The sequence below is a fragment of the Ranitomeya variabilis genome, chromosome 3 (assembly GCF_051348905.1).
Source record: "Ranitomeya variabilis isolate aRanVar5 chromosome 3, aRanVar5.hap1, whole genome shotgun sequence".
Classification (NCBI taxonomy): Eukaryota; Metazoa; Chordata; class Amphibia; order Anura; family Dendrobatidae; genus Ranitomeya; species Ranitomeya variabilis.
The window spans coordinates 722,017,745-722,034,134 of record NC_135234.1 but is presented as its reverse complement, the minus strand read 5'-3'; the positions used below and the strand labels follow the sequence as shown (position 1 = coordinate 722,034,134).

At 43.7% G+C, this 16,390-nt stretch overlaps 1 protein-coding gene across 1 annotated transcript in view; it reads right to left on the bottom strand.

The window, feature by feature from the left end:
* The window catches only part of EXPH5 (exophilin 5), a 118,783-nt gene that overhangs the window by 15,725 nt on the left and 86,668 nt on the right, over window positions 1-16,390 (bottom strand). The window contains exon 3 of the mRNA XM_077298339.1: window positions 5,863-6,016. Within this exon, the coding sequence (XP_077154454.1) occupies window positions 5,863-6,016 (154 nt within the window). The remainder of the gene's footprint in view (window positions 1-5,862; window positions 6,017-16,390) is intronic.

The following is a 16,390-nucleotide window of genomic DNA, read 5'->3' as shown; positions in this document are numbered from 1 at the left end:
GAAGCTGTAGGGGGTCCACCTGTCGACTAGGCTCAGTGCTTTTAAAGTATGTTTTTTTCTGAAATGTCACAGAGGTTCAGAGTCAAACATACCTGGCTAAAATCTTGCAGCCAGTGTCTGATACATGCTGCCAGTATAGCATGCACCATGTAGTAGCTGTCATGTTCCCTTTAAAGGGAATCTGTCAGAAGGATGAACCCTCCTAAGTCGTATATATGGGCATGTAGGTTATAGAAAGTTGCATTAAATGATACCCTGATATCTGCGTTCCGATATCTTATTCCAGAGAATTACATGTAGATAAGGAGTTAGAGAGCAGACTGTCAGTCATTACATGTCTCACACTGGAGGCAGATTCTCAGGGAGATCTATGTCCGGGCCCATAGATCGTAACAGTTCATTTACATAATAAGCAAAAGGTGGACTTCTATGGAATAAGACATCAGATTGCAGATACCAAGGTATCACTTTATTCAGAATCCTATGACCTGTGATCCCATATAGATGACTTAGAAGGGACGATTCTACTGACAGATTACGTTACAGTGGGGAAAATAAGTATTTGATACACTGACGATTTTGCAAGTTTTCCCACCTAAAAAGAATGGACAGGTCTGTAATTTTTATCGTAGTACACTTCACCTGTGAGAGACAGAATCTAAAAATAACCAGAAAATCACATTATATGATTTTTAAATAATTGAATTGCATTGTATTGCATGAAATAAGTATTTGATCACCTACAGTATCAACCAGCAAGAATTCTGGCTCTCACATAGCCGTTAGTCTTTCTTTAAGAAGCCTCCTACTCTGCACTCATTACATGTATTAACTGCAGCATCTATTTGAAATCGTTACCTGTATAAAAGACTCCTGTCCATACACTCAATCAATCACATTCCAGCGTCTCCACCATGGCCAAGACAAAAGAGCTGTCTAAGGACACCAGGGACAAAATTGTAGACCTGCATAGGGCTGGGATGTGATACAGGACAAAAGGCAAGCAGCTTGGTGAGAAGGCAACAACTGTTGGCACAATTATTAGAAAATGGAAGAAACATAAGATGACTGTCAATCTTCCTCAGTCTGGGGCTCCATGCAAGATCTCGCCTCGTGGGGTAAGGATGACTCTGTGAAAGGTCAGGAATCAGCCCAGAACTACACGGGAGGACCTGGTCAATGAACTGAAGAGAGCTGGGACCACAGTCTCAAACATTATCGTTAGTTACACACTACATCGTCATGGATTAAAGTCCTGCAGGGCACGCAATGTCCCCTGCTCACGCCAGCACGTGTCCAGGCCCGTTTGAAGTCCACCAATGACCATCTGAATGATCCAAAGGAGGCATGGTAGAAGGTCATGTGGTCAGATGAGACCAAAATAGAACTTTTTGGTATCAACTCCACTCGCCGTGTTTGAAGGAAGAAGGATGAGTACAACCCCAAGAACACAGTCCCAATCGTGAAGCACGGTGGGGGAAACATCATACTTTGTAGGTACTTTTTTCTGCAAAGGGGACAGGAGGACTGCACCGTATTGAAGGAAGGAATGGATGGGGTCATGTATCGCGAGATTTTGCCCAAGAACCTTCTTCCCTCAGTAATAGCATTGAAGATGGATTGTGACTGTGTCTTCCAGCATGACAATGACCCGAAACAAAGTTCCTCCTCAAAGTGTGACAAAAAATAATAATACTCAACGTATTACCCCGCCACTCCAACAGTGTCGCAGTCTCCTGGCAGTCTCCGTACTTACTATTCATTCTGGATAACATGGGACCGCTGCTATCAATAGTTTCCCACACTGGTGTCCAACATTGCGCTACCAAGAAGAAGTACGGAGGCCTGTGGGCAAGCAGCGTTGTGTCAGAAGTGGTAAGGCGAGTATTGTTTATTAGTAGTGATGAGCGAATATACTCGTTACTCGAGATTTCCCGAGCAAGCTCGGGTGTCCTCCAAGTATTTTTTAGTGCTCGGAGATGTAGTTTTCATCGCCGCAGCTGAATGATTTACATCTGTTAGCCAGCATAAGTACATGTGGGGGTTTGCCTGGTTGCTAGGGAACCCCCACATGTACTCAGGCTGGCTAGTAGCTGTAAATCATCCAGCTGCGGCGAAAAAAACTAAATCTCCGAGCACTAAAAAATACTCGGAGGACACCCGAGCGTGCTCGGGAAATCTCGAGTAATGAGTATATTCGCTCATCACTACTTAATAGCATTGTGGCCATATTTTTTTAAAAAAGTTCAGTGCTGGAAAACCCTTTAACAATGTATTGTCTGTTCTTGACCCTTGGTGACGCCACTTCCACTGCAGAGTGGAGAAGAGGGACTATTGCAAGAAATTGGCCTCGAGAATACTGAAGGATATCGACACCAAAACTGAAAGTACAGCCGGCTCGATTTACCATTTATTTGAGACCTTCCGGAGCTGCCCCTCACCAACTTATACAGGGCCCCTCATGGTTTGAGATGCACAGATCTAGAAGCCTTGTTAGGACATAAACATTGCCATTCTCTATGTCTTCCCGCAGCTTTAGTAAGGCATGACCAACTGAAGTCATAGGAGCACTATCCTCAGATCTGCAGCCAGCATGAAACACCAAAAGGTAGGATCCGCACAAAACATTTATACATTCATATCCCAAAGTGTTGGCACCCTTGAATAAGAAGATGCATTTTTACCAAAAAATTATTGCAATTACACGTTTTGTTATGCACGTGTTTATTTCCTTTGTTTGTACTGGAACAACACAAAAAAACAGAGGGAAAAAAAGGCAAATTGGACATAATTTCACACAAAACCCCAAAAATAGGCCGCACAAAATTGTTGCAACCTTTCCAAAAATGTGGGTAAACAACTTTGTTTCTAGCATGTGATGCTCGGTCAAATGACGCCTGAAACCAGATAACAAGGGGAGAGTTTACTCAATCTTTGCATTGTGTGTCTGAGTGTGTCACACTAAGCATGGTAAACAGAAAGAGAAGAAGAGAACTGTCTGAGGACTTGAGGACCAAAATTGTTGAAAAATATCAACAATCTCAAAGTAACAAGTCCATCTTCAGAGATCTTGATGTTCCTTTGTCCATGGTAGGCAAAATAATCTTGAAGTATACAACCCATGCCACAGTAGCTAATCTTCCTGGACGTGGATGGTGGAGAAAAATTGGTGAAAGGTTGCAACGCAGGATAGTCCAGATGGTGGATAAGCAGCCCCAACCAAGGTCCAGAGAAATTTGAGCTGTCTTGCAGGCTCAGGGTTCATCAGTGTGAGCGTGAACTATCCATCAACATTTGAATGAAATGTAACCTGTGTCAGGAGACCCAGGAGGACCCCACTGCTGACACAGAGACCTAAAAAAGATAGACTGCAGTTTGCCAAAATGTATGTGACTAAGCCAAAATTCTTCTGGGAAAGAGTCTTGTGAACAAATGAGACCAAGATAGAGCTGTTTGGTAAAGCACATCATTTTCCTATTTACTGAAAACGAATGATACTTACAAAGAAAAGAACATAGTACCTACAGTCAAATATGGTGGAGGTTCAAAGATGTTTTGGGGTTGTTCTGATGCCTCTGGCACTGGGTGCCTTGACGGCGTGCAAAGCATCATGAAATCTGAAGGTTACCAAAGGATTTTGGCTCTCAATGTAGTGCCCAGTGTTAGAATGCAGGATGTGTCCAGGTAATGAGTCTTCCAGCAGGATAATGACCCCAAACATACTTCAGGAAACCCCCAGAAATGGATGGAAACAAAGCGCTGCAAAGTTCTGAACAATGAGTCCGGATCTAAATCCCATCGAACACCTGTGGGGAGACCTTAAAATTGCTTTTGGGAGAAGGCGCCTTCAAATATGAGAGACATGGAACAGTTTGCAAAAGAAGAGTGGTCCAAAATTCCATCTAAGAGGTGTAAGAAGCTTGGTGATGGTTATAGAAAGTGATTGATTGCAGTTATTTATTCCAAAGGGTGTGAACCTAAATATTAAGAGGAGGGTGTCAATAATTTCGTCTGGACCATTTTTGGTGTTTTGTGTGAAATTATGTCCAATTTACCTCTTTTCTGTTTTTTTGGTGTTGTTGCAATACACACAAAGGAAATAAACACGTGTATAACTAAACATGTGTAATTGTAATAATTTTCTAGGAGAAATACTTCATTTTTTTGGAACAATTTCAAGGGTGCCAACACTATTGGCCATGATTGTATATCCAAGGGCCCGATTTTCTACAGCGTCACCATAGTGCAAACACAGCTTTACACATTTTCAATTGGAACCAAAGGGTTGTGCATCACATAGTCAAGCTGGGTCCTCCTAAGCACTAGTCACATTTTGTAGGTGCTCTCCACTGTGACTAGTAAGTAAATGGTTTTCTAAAGCAGACATCCCCTTTAGTTCCCATTATTTCCTGAGATTGTGACCACATTATACGCTAGTGACCACACCAGGGTCATGAGCACAATAATAATATAAATGGATGTGCGCATTGTGTAGTCATACAATAATGGAAATAGTTAGACAACTGTTTTTTGTGACACTGAGCTTATGAACTGTAGTCATGGATCACTTTATGGAATCGCACCAGACTATGACAACGTCCTTTCAGGACCAACATACTGTGCTGTCAGGACTATGTCCAAGTCATAAGACCAATGCAACTTCCATAGAGAGCTTTAGTGTATGATCATCGGCCATCATTGGCGGTGACGCCATTTATCTGATCACTGAAACTTTCTTCATTTTTGGATTAAAATGTATCAGCTAAAATTTATCTGATGATAAAATCCACGGTAAAACCTTCAGGTTCCACATACGGATTTCACTCTGGTATTGCCGTGGATTACATCCTGGTGCAGGGAATGGGGTGACATCTGCGGTGGAAATCCACCCCGAGGAGCTAAAACTGTGCACCTCTCAGAAAGGATTCACGTGTGCGGTCCTGTAATCCGCTCCCGTTTTTAGAGTGCAAATACGCAGATGAAATCGACAGTATTTCCGTCACGTGTGGACATACCTTAAATAGCTACAGTGAGCCTTGAGGGTATCAGGACCTGCTCCTATTAGTTGGGGATTTCATCTTACACACAACCTTGTCCAACTTTTCCCTTCTAGTTAGACTGTCATCACATCCACGGACGGCGTTAGACAATTAGAGGGGTTTGTGGTTATAATATTAATAAAACGTAATCCCTACATACAATCACACTTCCGCAACTTTCTAACATTCGTCCTGTTTCACCTCCTCAACATTTTCAAGAAACGTGCTTGTTGTCAGTGAATAAGGACAGTCTCCAGGCAGCAAACTGGCATCTAAGTAGTCATATACCAAATGTAGACGATGCTCTGTCATCAGCAGCAACTGCATAAGGCTACGTTCACACGATGCTTTTTGCAGCGTTTTTTTGGTGCACTTTTTTTTTTTTCAGGTGGAAAAAAAGCTGCACTTTACAGCAAAAAACTATATGATTTCAAAAATATAATTTTTTTTTCCTTAGAGAAATTGAGAACTGCAGCACGTTAATTCTTTCAGGATATTTGCAGCGTTTTTTACCCGTTCACACGCTACTTTTTGCAGCTTTTTTTTGTGAAATTTTTTTTTGTCGGGTGGAAAAAAGCTGCACTTTACAGCAGAAACTATACGATTACAGCATTGTTTACTTATTGAAAGCAATGAGGAATTGCAAAAACTCCTATGACGTAGGGCACAGAATATCCGACAAGACAAAGCTACGCAACCTGCAGAGATTACCACCATCACTGCATGTGCGAGGAAAGAAGAGTACCGGGGATCACAGATGAGACATCGGACTGTAACCATAAAACTGGAAGATTGGCGATGAAGAAATTCAATAAAGCATTACCTCTCCTGCGGAGATGGCGGCTTTACATTTTGCTTGGCAGACTTCCTGAAGGAGAATAAAGACGATAAAGGAGAGCGAAGTCCGAGGAAAGACGATCCGGAGCTCTTTTGGGGCTGAAAGTTTCTAGATGTTGTCATTCTAGAGGATTCAGGATCTGGAAGCAAAGAAGACATGTTAACCCTTCACCCACAGACTCAGTGGACTACGCACATACTGGCAGTGCGAGTGCTGAAATGATAAGTCCACTACGTGACAAGTGAAATCCGGACTTAAAAAATGAAGCTTATTTTTTAGCAATAAATGCATTTCCCTTGGTCATCCCAGGGTGCTGGTACGCGGCCCCTCCTGTATAATCTGCTGATACGTAGTGCACAACTGTACTTATCATCTAAAAATCATAATTCAAAGGTACAAAGTGCAAAGTATGTGACTATTGTTAGCACGCTGCTCCGTGACGGCAGCACACACTGCAGCTTAGATACACGGGAGTAACCAGGACACAAGGAGCCTGCTGTGTCTGGGGAATGGGTGTGATTTACAGATTCTTCACTAGTATCATCACTGAGGAGAAAGTGTCCGACCCTCCTTTATAATTATCACTTACCAGTAGACCCCAGGTGGCTAAAAAGTGAGACATTCAATAGGTGCACGTGTGGAGCTTAATGAATTAGGTGGCATTGATACGCAGCATGGCGCACGCACAGCTGAAAGATTTGTCAAATTCATTAAGACGTTGCGTCTGGATCAAGACTGGTTCCTCAAGAGGTTACAGCTGATCGCTGGGGGTTCCAGTAGGAAGACTCTGGATTATTGTCAAGGGACCTTTCTAATCAGAATAGAAGAGAAAATGGTTTTCAGATTTTCAGGGTCCTTTCTCGCAACGTCATAATGTCACGTGCTGCCTCGACACAAGATCCTGGCTCGGCTGTCAGAGTATAAATTGGACGCAGGAGACCATGGTCCAGTGAATCTTTTTTGGGGTGAAGAACATCACCCATTTAAGGCTATAGACACCTTTGACATGAAAATAACAATTTTTACATGTATATTTGTGGTTACCTTTCGTTAATAATATTGCACTACATCTTCAGTCTTTCATTTATTTTCTGACGCCCTCGTTATGCAGTTTGCACGCTGCTTCCCGTTTTAGGCCTTTCTCTTGTGGGAGTGTGTCTCCCAGTAATACATGCTGGATGTAAGATCTGTGTGGTCAGTGGTCAGTAGCTTCTAAAGGGTGGTCCCAAAAGCTCTGCTGCCAGCTAGTTACTGTTTATCTAAGGCTACTTTCACACTAGCGTCGTACGACGCACGACGAATTGCGTCGTTGCGACGTACCGACGCAAGCAGTGAAAGCGCCGCACAACGGGGGCAGCGGATGCTGTTTTTCAATGCATCCGCTGCCCCATTGTGAGGTACGGGGAGGAGGGGGCGGAGTTCCGGCCGCGCATGCGCGGTCGGAAATGGCGGACACGACGCACCAAAAAAAGTGTCAATGTGTCACACTGCGTCGCAAATGCAAGTCTATGGAGAAAAAAACGCATCCTGCAAGCACTTTTGCAGGATGCGTTTTTTCTACAAAACGACGCATAGCAAAGTGCAGTGCACGACGCTAGTGTAAAAGTAGCCTAAACCGACAACAGACCGGACGCTGTGTTCATTGAAAAGGACACTGGGGAAGACTGCGCACAGGGGGAGACACTGCACAAAGGACACACTCAAAGACAGAGCAGAGATCAGTCCCTGAAATGAGCGTCACTGATGACCCTTCGTTGCTTAGGATTACTGGACTACATAGATAGGAAGTTAGGAGAAAATGTTTTATCTTTTGACCACCCTTTAAGTATCAGCACAGCTTCATTCCTGGGAGTGATTTCACCAGCTAGACCTCATGAGGGATCCCTTCCAGCTTGTGTTGACAGTCATGCTGAAGAATGTGTGATTTTTCTCTCCATTGTCTGCCTTCTCCTTGCGCTTGTACCCAGTCAGTACGATTCTCTCACTCCCTTTACAAACTGACCTGTGTGTGCTTTTCTCTGTGTCCACAAAGGGAGTGATCTGCTTTCCCTAATTAATTTGACTGTTTCTCCTGATTTCCTCATCCTACCTGCTGCTATGTCACACACAGAGCAGGGAGAAGGAGTGCGCACCGGGAGCTGTCACAGCCAGGAGCAGATTTTGCAGACCAGCTAGCTAGGCAAAAGTCTCAGCATTTTTTATGAAGAGTCTGTAGAAAGTTGCTTAATTCTGCATTTATGAAGCAAACGAACAACAACAATATACATTTACCATAGCTTTTTAAAGCCAACGTACACCTTTCCCCAGAATTTTATTGTTAACTTACTTCCTAAATACATAGTTAAACGGCTTTACAAATAGCCTTCCTGAAATTTTGCTGCTGCAGAGCGTCTGAATGTCTTTTATCCAGTTGATTACTTTTGCAAAAAATGTCTGAGGTCTTCTCCTGACTGCTTTCTATAAAACAGTTCTAAAGCACAAGAGAAGAAGAAAATGAATGCAGGATAGAAGCTGTGCTGATATATGAGCTAATATAGACAGAAGCACCACACATCCAGCCTGTATTACTGGGAATGACACTCCCACAAGAAGAAAAGTCTGAAACTTGGATCAGGCTGCAAATTGCATATCAAGGGGTCTGGATATTAATGAAGGAATGAAAAATTCAGCCTGAAACTTAGTTGATTATCTAAAGGTAACCACTAACACATGTAAAAATATTTTTTTTCCATGTCAAAGATTTCCATAGCCTTTAAGCTATTTTACCTGTGTGTTTCATAAAACATGCTTGGATTTGCATTTTTTGAACATGATAGAAGCGGCTGCTAGACATTTCATTCAATGCTTATCCCCAGGCAAAAAAGTATCAGCCAGATTAAAATCCAGTTTGTCCTCAAATCTTCTCCCTCCGGACAAGGACTATCGGAGAGACATCACAGACCTGAGATCGGCATCAGTCCCCGTCATCAGAAACCCCATGTAAACCTTTTGGATTGGTTTCTATTAATTTATTTGGAATTTTTATTAACTTGCCAAGAAAATCTAAAACATCTCTTAGGGCTGTCCCACACGTCCAGATAATTCCGGTACCGGAATAAATCGGTACCGGAGTTATCCGTGTCCGTGTGCCTGGGAACTCACGTAGGCCATACGTGCGGCACACGTGTGCCGCCCGTATGGCGAGTGGGTACCACACGGAGCGTGTGGTACCCACGCGTGTGGTACCCTGCATCGCACTGAAGCCGCAATTCATATGTTCCCTGCAGCAGCGTTTGCTGCAGAGAAAATATGAATAACAGTGTTTAAAATAAAGATCTATGTGTCCGCCGCCCTCCCACCCCCTGTGCGCCCCCCCCGTTCTGAAAATACTTACCCACCTCCCTCGTTCCTTCCTGGTCTGGCCGCGGCTTCTAGTGTATGCGGTCACGTGGGGCCGATCATTTACAGTCATGAATATGTGGTTCCACCTCCCATAGGGGCGGAGCCGACTATTCATGATTGTAAATGAGCGGCCCCACGTGACCGCATATAGTAGGAGGCGCGGGGCAGAGAGGAAGGAGTGACAGCCAACGTGGGAGCGGGTGAGTATTTTCAGGACAGCGGGGGGGCGCACAGGGGGTGGGAGGGCGGCGGACACATAGATCTTTATTTTAAACACTATTATTCATATTTTCTCTGCAGCAAACGCTGCTACAGGGAACATATGAATCGCGGCTTCAGCACCATGTGGGGGGGACAGCGCTTACTGTAGCGCTGTCTCCTGCACGCACACGGACCCCAGACGGAGAACGTCCGTGTGAGGTCCGTGTTTTACACGGACCCATTGACTCTATTGGGTCCGTGTAATCCGTGCGCTCCCACGAACACTGACATGTCTCCGTGTTTGGCACACGGAGACACGGTCCGCAAAAAATCAATGACATCTGAACAGATGCATTGATTTTTATGGGTCTACGTGTGTCAGTGTCTCCGGTACGTGAGGAAACTGTCACCTCACGTACCGGAGCCACTGACGTTTGAAACCGGCCTTAGTGTAAGCATGAAGGCCGATACTGAAAGAATTAGTGTCTGTTCACACAAGCGATATGGCTTCCATGTGTGACTGATGGGTTTGCGAATGGATACCAATAAATCCGCCTCTTATTAGCAAGAATTGGAGCTAGCTTCAATCTCTGCTGTTAACCTGTTAAATGCCTCTGTCAATCACTGACAGCAATGATGTGCAATCCTACTCGTGTTAGTTTTGGATGCCCTCAATCCACCTCGAAATGTAATCACGGGGGGATGATAAGTTGTCATGTCAGTTGGGGGGCCTGCTGAAAGACCCCTTTGCTCCCACATTGGTTGTTCTGTGAAGCCCATCCTCTGGCTGAGCTTCATGGCAGTCCCAGATTAACACCACACAGTGCAATAGAGTATAATAGAGCAAGCCATCAAACAACTGCAAGTTCAAGTCCTCCATTGGGACTAAAGGTAAAAAAGCTTTAAAAAAAAAATAAAAAAAAATATATATATATATGCTTAAAAAATATATATACAGTATATATAAATTCGACTCTCTTTTTCCCAGGTAAAAATAAAAAACATGCACATGTCAGTATTGACACATACATAAAGGTCCAATCTATAAAAATCTAAAATTGTTTAACCCACATGACATGGTAACAAGAAAAAAGATCAAAATGCCCAAATTTCCATTTTTGGTTGCTGCATCATGCACAAAAAAATGTAATACGAAGTGATTGTAGTAATTACAATGATTACACTATAAAGGTCAGCTCAGCATGTAAATATCAGCTACATAAACAAAACATAGAAAAAGTTGTGGGTCTCAGAAAATGGCCATGCAAAGCAATAATTTTTTTGCACAGTTCAGATTTTTTTTAAAGCCACTAAAATAGTAAAAACATCTACGGTATGTTTGGTATCGCCATAATCATAGTGACCTGCAGAGTCATGCTGCCTGGTTATCATTACTGCAAAATTAACATAACAAATGAAACCCAAAAAACAATAGAGAAGTTGTGGGGTTTTCAACATTTCACCACAATTGGATTTTTTTTTTACATTTTTTCAGTAAACTAAATAGCAAAGTGAATGGTGTCATTCAAAACTACAACTCGTCTCACAGAAAAAAAAGACCTCATATGGCTATGTTGACGTAAGAAAAAAAGTTAAGGTTCTTTGAGGAAGAGGGAGGAAAAATGAATATTCAAAAACAAAAATTGGCTGCTTCCTTATAGGATAAAAATTAGATATCTCAGACCTGATGAGACTGGTGCACCTACTGTGAAAATCCATGGTTGTATGATCCTTTGTGAAAGTTTCCTAATTAAAATGTTTGCATTTTAAGAATCCAGCTCTGGATGGAACCCAAAATGATAATATTGATTTCAGGATTATGCTAGCCATCCTGAGGTGGATTTTCAAAGTAAGTACACCAGTTTCATCAGGTCTAAGGGATCTCCTTTTTTTGTACACTTTGCATTGTGAAATCTGGAGACAAATTCACTCTGATTACAAATGGGTAAATATTATTTCTATCTAAGAACAGGTTTTGATACGTTTTCTTGGTGCTGACACGGCTAGTCGACTGGATCAGTCCTTTGTAGTTCGTTCCACCGTCTAAAGTGAAATAATTATAAGTTATGACACTTCTGGATTTCAACATTTATGGTAATTCCTTTTTGTTCATTTTGCAACTTACTAATCAAGCCATATTCGCCATTTTCAGCAAATGGTAACTTTTTTTTTTTTTTCCAAAAGACATACTATCCTTTCTAACTCCTTGTCATTTTAAGGCTTCTGCTCTTTCTTTAACATGACATTTGGCCCCATTGAGATGAAGTAACAATAAATAGCACATACTCATCTACTGTTTTGGAAATGTAACCAAAGCCGATCAACATCGTATATCTCTGGCTGTGCTTGTTAGGCTACGTGCACACGCTGCGGATTTTTCTGCGGAATTTTCCGCAGCGGTTTTGCAAAATCCGCAGTGCAAAACCACTGCGGTTTTCACTGCGGATATTTGTGCGGTTTCTTCTGCGGATTCCTCTGCGGGTTTTCAACTGCACTTTCCTATTGGTGCAAGTTGAAATCTGCAGCGGAATCCACAGAAAGAAGTGACATGCTCCTTCTTTTTTTCTGCATAGAATCCGCGCGGATTTTTCTGCATCGTGGGCACTGCGGATTTTGTTTTCCATAGGGTTACATTGTACTGTACACCGTATGGAAAACTGCTGCGGATCCGCAGCGGATTTGACGCAGCAAAATCCGCAGCGTGTGCACGTAGCCTTACAGTACCCGTGTAAAAGGTCCCTTCTGGTTATCAGAGCTGTGCCTTGTAATAAGCCTTACAATCCTGTTACCATTGCCATCACATTCATAGTATTTATTTTTATCCAATACAAATAAAGGTGTTTTTTGAACTTTTCTTTAACTTGATATACGGTATGGGTGTCCTAAAGTAAGAAAAAAAGAAATGACATTTACGGTACTCTACTAGCGACCCCCTATCTCTTCTCCACCTGGCCATGTACACCTAGTGTTACTGGTATATTACTCCTCTGACAAGGGCAGCGCGTGACTGATGCAGCCAATCAGAAATTGTCTGCAGTGGTTGAGCACCTACCAGGTTAGAAGATAAGGGTATGAGATTGGTGGAAATAATGTGCAGAAGGGCAGAGGAACTTCAGGTGATCAATAGATGACAATACAGGTCCTTCTCAAAAAATTAGCATATAGTGTTAAATTTCATTATTTACCATAATGTAATGATTACAATTAAACTTTCATATATTATAGATTCATTATCCACCAACTGAAATTTGTCAGGTCTTTTATTGTTTTAATACTGATGATTTTGGCATACAACTCCTGATAACCCAAAAAACCTGTCTCAATAAATTAGCATATTTCACCCGTCCAATCAAATAAAAGTGTTTTTTAATAACAAACAAAAAAACCATCAAATAATAATGTTCAGTTATGCACTCAATACTTGGTCGGGAATCCTTTGGCAGAAATGACTGCTTCAATGCGGCGTGGCATGGAGGCAATCAGCCTGTGACACTGCTGAGATGTTATGGAGGCCCAGGATGCTTCAATAGCGGCCTTAAGCTCATCCAGAGTGTTGGGTCTTGCGTCTGTCAACTTTCTCTTCACAATATCCCACAGATTCTCTATGGGGTTCAGGTCAGGAGAGTTGGCAGGTCAATTGAGCACAGTAATACCATGGTCAGTAAACCATTTACCAGTGGTTTTGGCACTGTGAGCAGGTGCCAGGTCGTGCTGAAAAATGAAATCTTCATCTCCATAAAGCATTTCAGCCGATGGAAGCATGAAGTGCTCCAAAATCTCCTGATAGCTAGCTGCATTGACCCTGCCCTTGATGAAACACAGTGGACCAACACCAGCAGCTGACATGGCACCCCACACCATCACTGACTGTGGGTACTTGACACTGGACTTCAGGCATTTTGGCATTTCCTTCTCCCCAGTCTTCCTCCAGACTCTGGCACCTTGATTTCCGAATGACATGCAAAATTTGCTTTCATCAGAAAAAAGTACTTGGGACCACTTAGCAACAGTCCAGTGCTGCTTCTCTGTAGCCCAGGTCAGGCGCTTCTGCCGCTGTTTATGGTTCAAAAGTGGCTTTACCTGGGGAATGCGGCACCTGTAGCCCATTTCCTGCACACGCCTGTGCACGGTGGCTCTGGATGTTTCCACACCAGACTCAGTCCACTGCTTCCTCAGGTTCCCCAAGGTCTGGAATCGGTCCTTCTCCACAATCTTCCTCAGGGTCCGGTCACCTCTTCTCGTTGTACAGCGTTTTCTGCCACATTGTTTCCTTCCAACAGACTTACCATTGAGGTGCCTTGATACAGCACTCTGGGAACAGCCTATTTGTTGAGAAATTTCTTTCTGGGTCTTACCCTCTTGCTTGAGGGTGTCAATGATGGCCTTCTTGACATCTGTCAGGTCGCTAGTCTTACCAGGGGCGGACACAGACAGCTTAGGGCCCCTGTGCAAGAAATGTATCTGGGCCCCCCTCCTTTCATCGCGACCAAGCTACAGATATACATTTTTTTTTACAGTCTCCTCTCATATATATTGCAACCCTTACTACACAGTGCTCTCTCTTTATGTATAACACTGTCCCGTATCATATAGTTCCCTCTTGTTATGTACAGCACCGTCCCTATCAGATTCTCATTATTTTTGTTATTTATACCTCCCTGTTCTTTATTACATATCATCCACTCCTGTTAGATATAAACTGAAATGATGGCTGATGGAGCATGGGAAAGTTTCTTTTGTGATGGATGCGGCTGATGGACTGGTCTTCTGGTCAGATGCTGCTCCCTCAGCAGTCATTTTACATTTTACAGGAGAGGACACCATGCAATAAAGAGAAGACGCTGTGAATAACAAAAATAATGAGAATACTCAATGTAAGGGACGGTGCTGTAGATGGCAAGAGATGATACTGGGTAATAATGGACGGCGCTCCACATAACAGGACGCTGTTAGTGATGAGCGAATCTACTCGTTACTCGAGATTTCCCGAGCATGCTCGGGGGTCCTCCGAGTATTTTTTAATGCTCGGAGATTTACTTTTTCTTGCCGCAGCTGAATGATTTACATCTGTTAGCCAGCATAAGTACATGTGGGGGTTCCCTAGCAACCAGGCAACCCCCACATGTACTTAGCCTGGCTAACAGATGTAAATCATTCAGCTGCGGCGAAGAAAACTAAATCTCCGAGCACTAAAAAATATTCGGAGGACCCCCGAGCATGCTCGAGAAATCTCGAGTAACGAGTAGATTCGCTCATCACTAGACGCTATATAATAAAGGACGGCACCATACATAAATAGGATGTTACGTAATAAGGGACGGGAGGGTACCGATACCGCAGATGCGATTTCAGGATACGGTCACCGCCGAAGCAGTCACAGGAAGCGAGCACTAATAACAGTACACAGGGTATGGGATACTACATCAGACTAGGGATGGGGGACCTGGCAACATACAGTTGCATACACACCAACTACCTAACATACTGTAACTATAGGGATTGCTCAGGCACCTCCCTACTGAGGAGGGTGCTTTTTATACAAGATGTCTCCATGCTTTTGGCTGGGAGACACGTTGCAAGTGAACACACATTTAACTAAATGCCTCCCAGCTGAGCATTTACCATGTGTACGTGCTGCCCCTTTTAGAACAGGGGAGTGCGCACAGATGCACCCTAGGCACCCCATCGGGACACAGTGCAGCATGCATAGTGGAGGTAGAAGGCAGGAGCATGCTGGAGACAGTGCCATGGGCCGGTGAGTAAGCTGGTGTCCCTGCATAGAGGGAGGAGGGGACACCATGTCAGGCATAGCGCTACATGCCCCTTTCTGAATTTGTCTTGTTCTTCTGCAACACATGGAAAAAAACTCTATTCTACTCACCTTTCTCCGCTCCCATGCCACCCGGCGTCCTCTTCTGCAACTGGCGCAAGAGCCGCCAGCTGACTTGTCGTCACTGCCATATGCCCCCCAGTCATGGACACACCGAGGTCAGATGCTGGATGCAAATTGGTCAGCGGCGTGTACTGCAGCAGAACTGTCGGATCACAGGCGCTGCAGTATATTTCAGCTGAATGTGCGTCCAAGGATGCAGATCGAGCTGAAATATTCGCTGGTGTCAGTGGCCGCACTCCACTTCTGGGCCCAATGCAGCTGCGACTTGTCTGGCCCCAGGAATGCCCCGCTAAAGGGAACCTGTCACCAGGTTTGGCAGATATAAGATACAGCCACCACCTTTCAGGGCTCATCTACAGCATTCTATAATGCTGTATATAAGCCTCCGATCCAACCTGTAAGAGAAGAAAAATAAGCTTTATTATACTCACCCAGGGGCGGTCCGGTCTGATGAGTGTCACAGGTCCTGGTCCGGCGCCTCCCATCTTCTTATGATCGCCGCCATGCTGCTTGCATCATGGCTCCCCGGCATTGCGCTCCTGCGCAGTCGTACTTATCTGTGCATAGTACTGCAGTGCGCAGATGCCAAGAAAGGTCAGAGAGGCACAGCGCCTGTGCACTGCATGACTTTGCTCTGCCCTCAACAGGACAGATAAGTAGGCCTGTGCAGGAGCGCGATTCCGGGGAGCCGTGAAGCAACAGGAGGACAGCATCGCAAGAAGATGGGAGGCCCCGGACCCTGAGCTGCGACAACCATCGGACCGGACCGCCCCCCAGGGGAGTATAATAAAACTTATTTTTCTTATCTTTCAGGTTGGATTGGGGGCTTATCTACATAATTACAGAATTCTGTAGATAAGCCCTGAAAGGTGGTGGCCGTATCTTATAGCGGCCAAAACTGCTGACATGTTCCCTTTAAGTGATATTTACCTTTACACTTACTACCTACTGTGTCTCAGATACTAATATATATATATATATATATATATATATATATATATATATATATATATATATATATATATATATATATATACA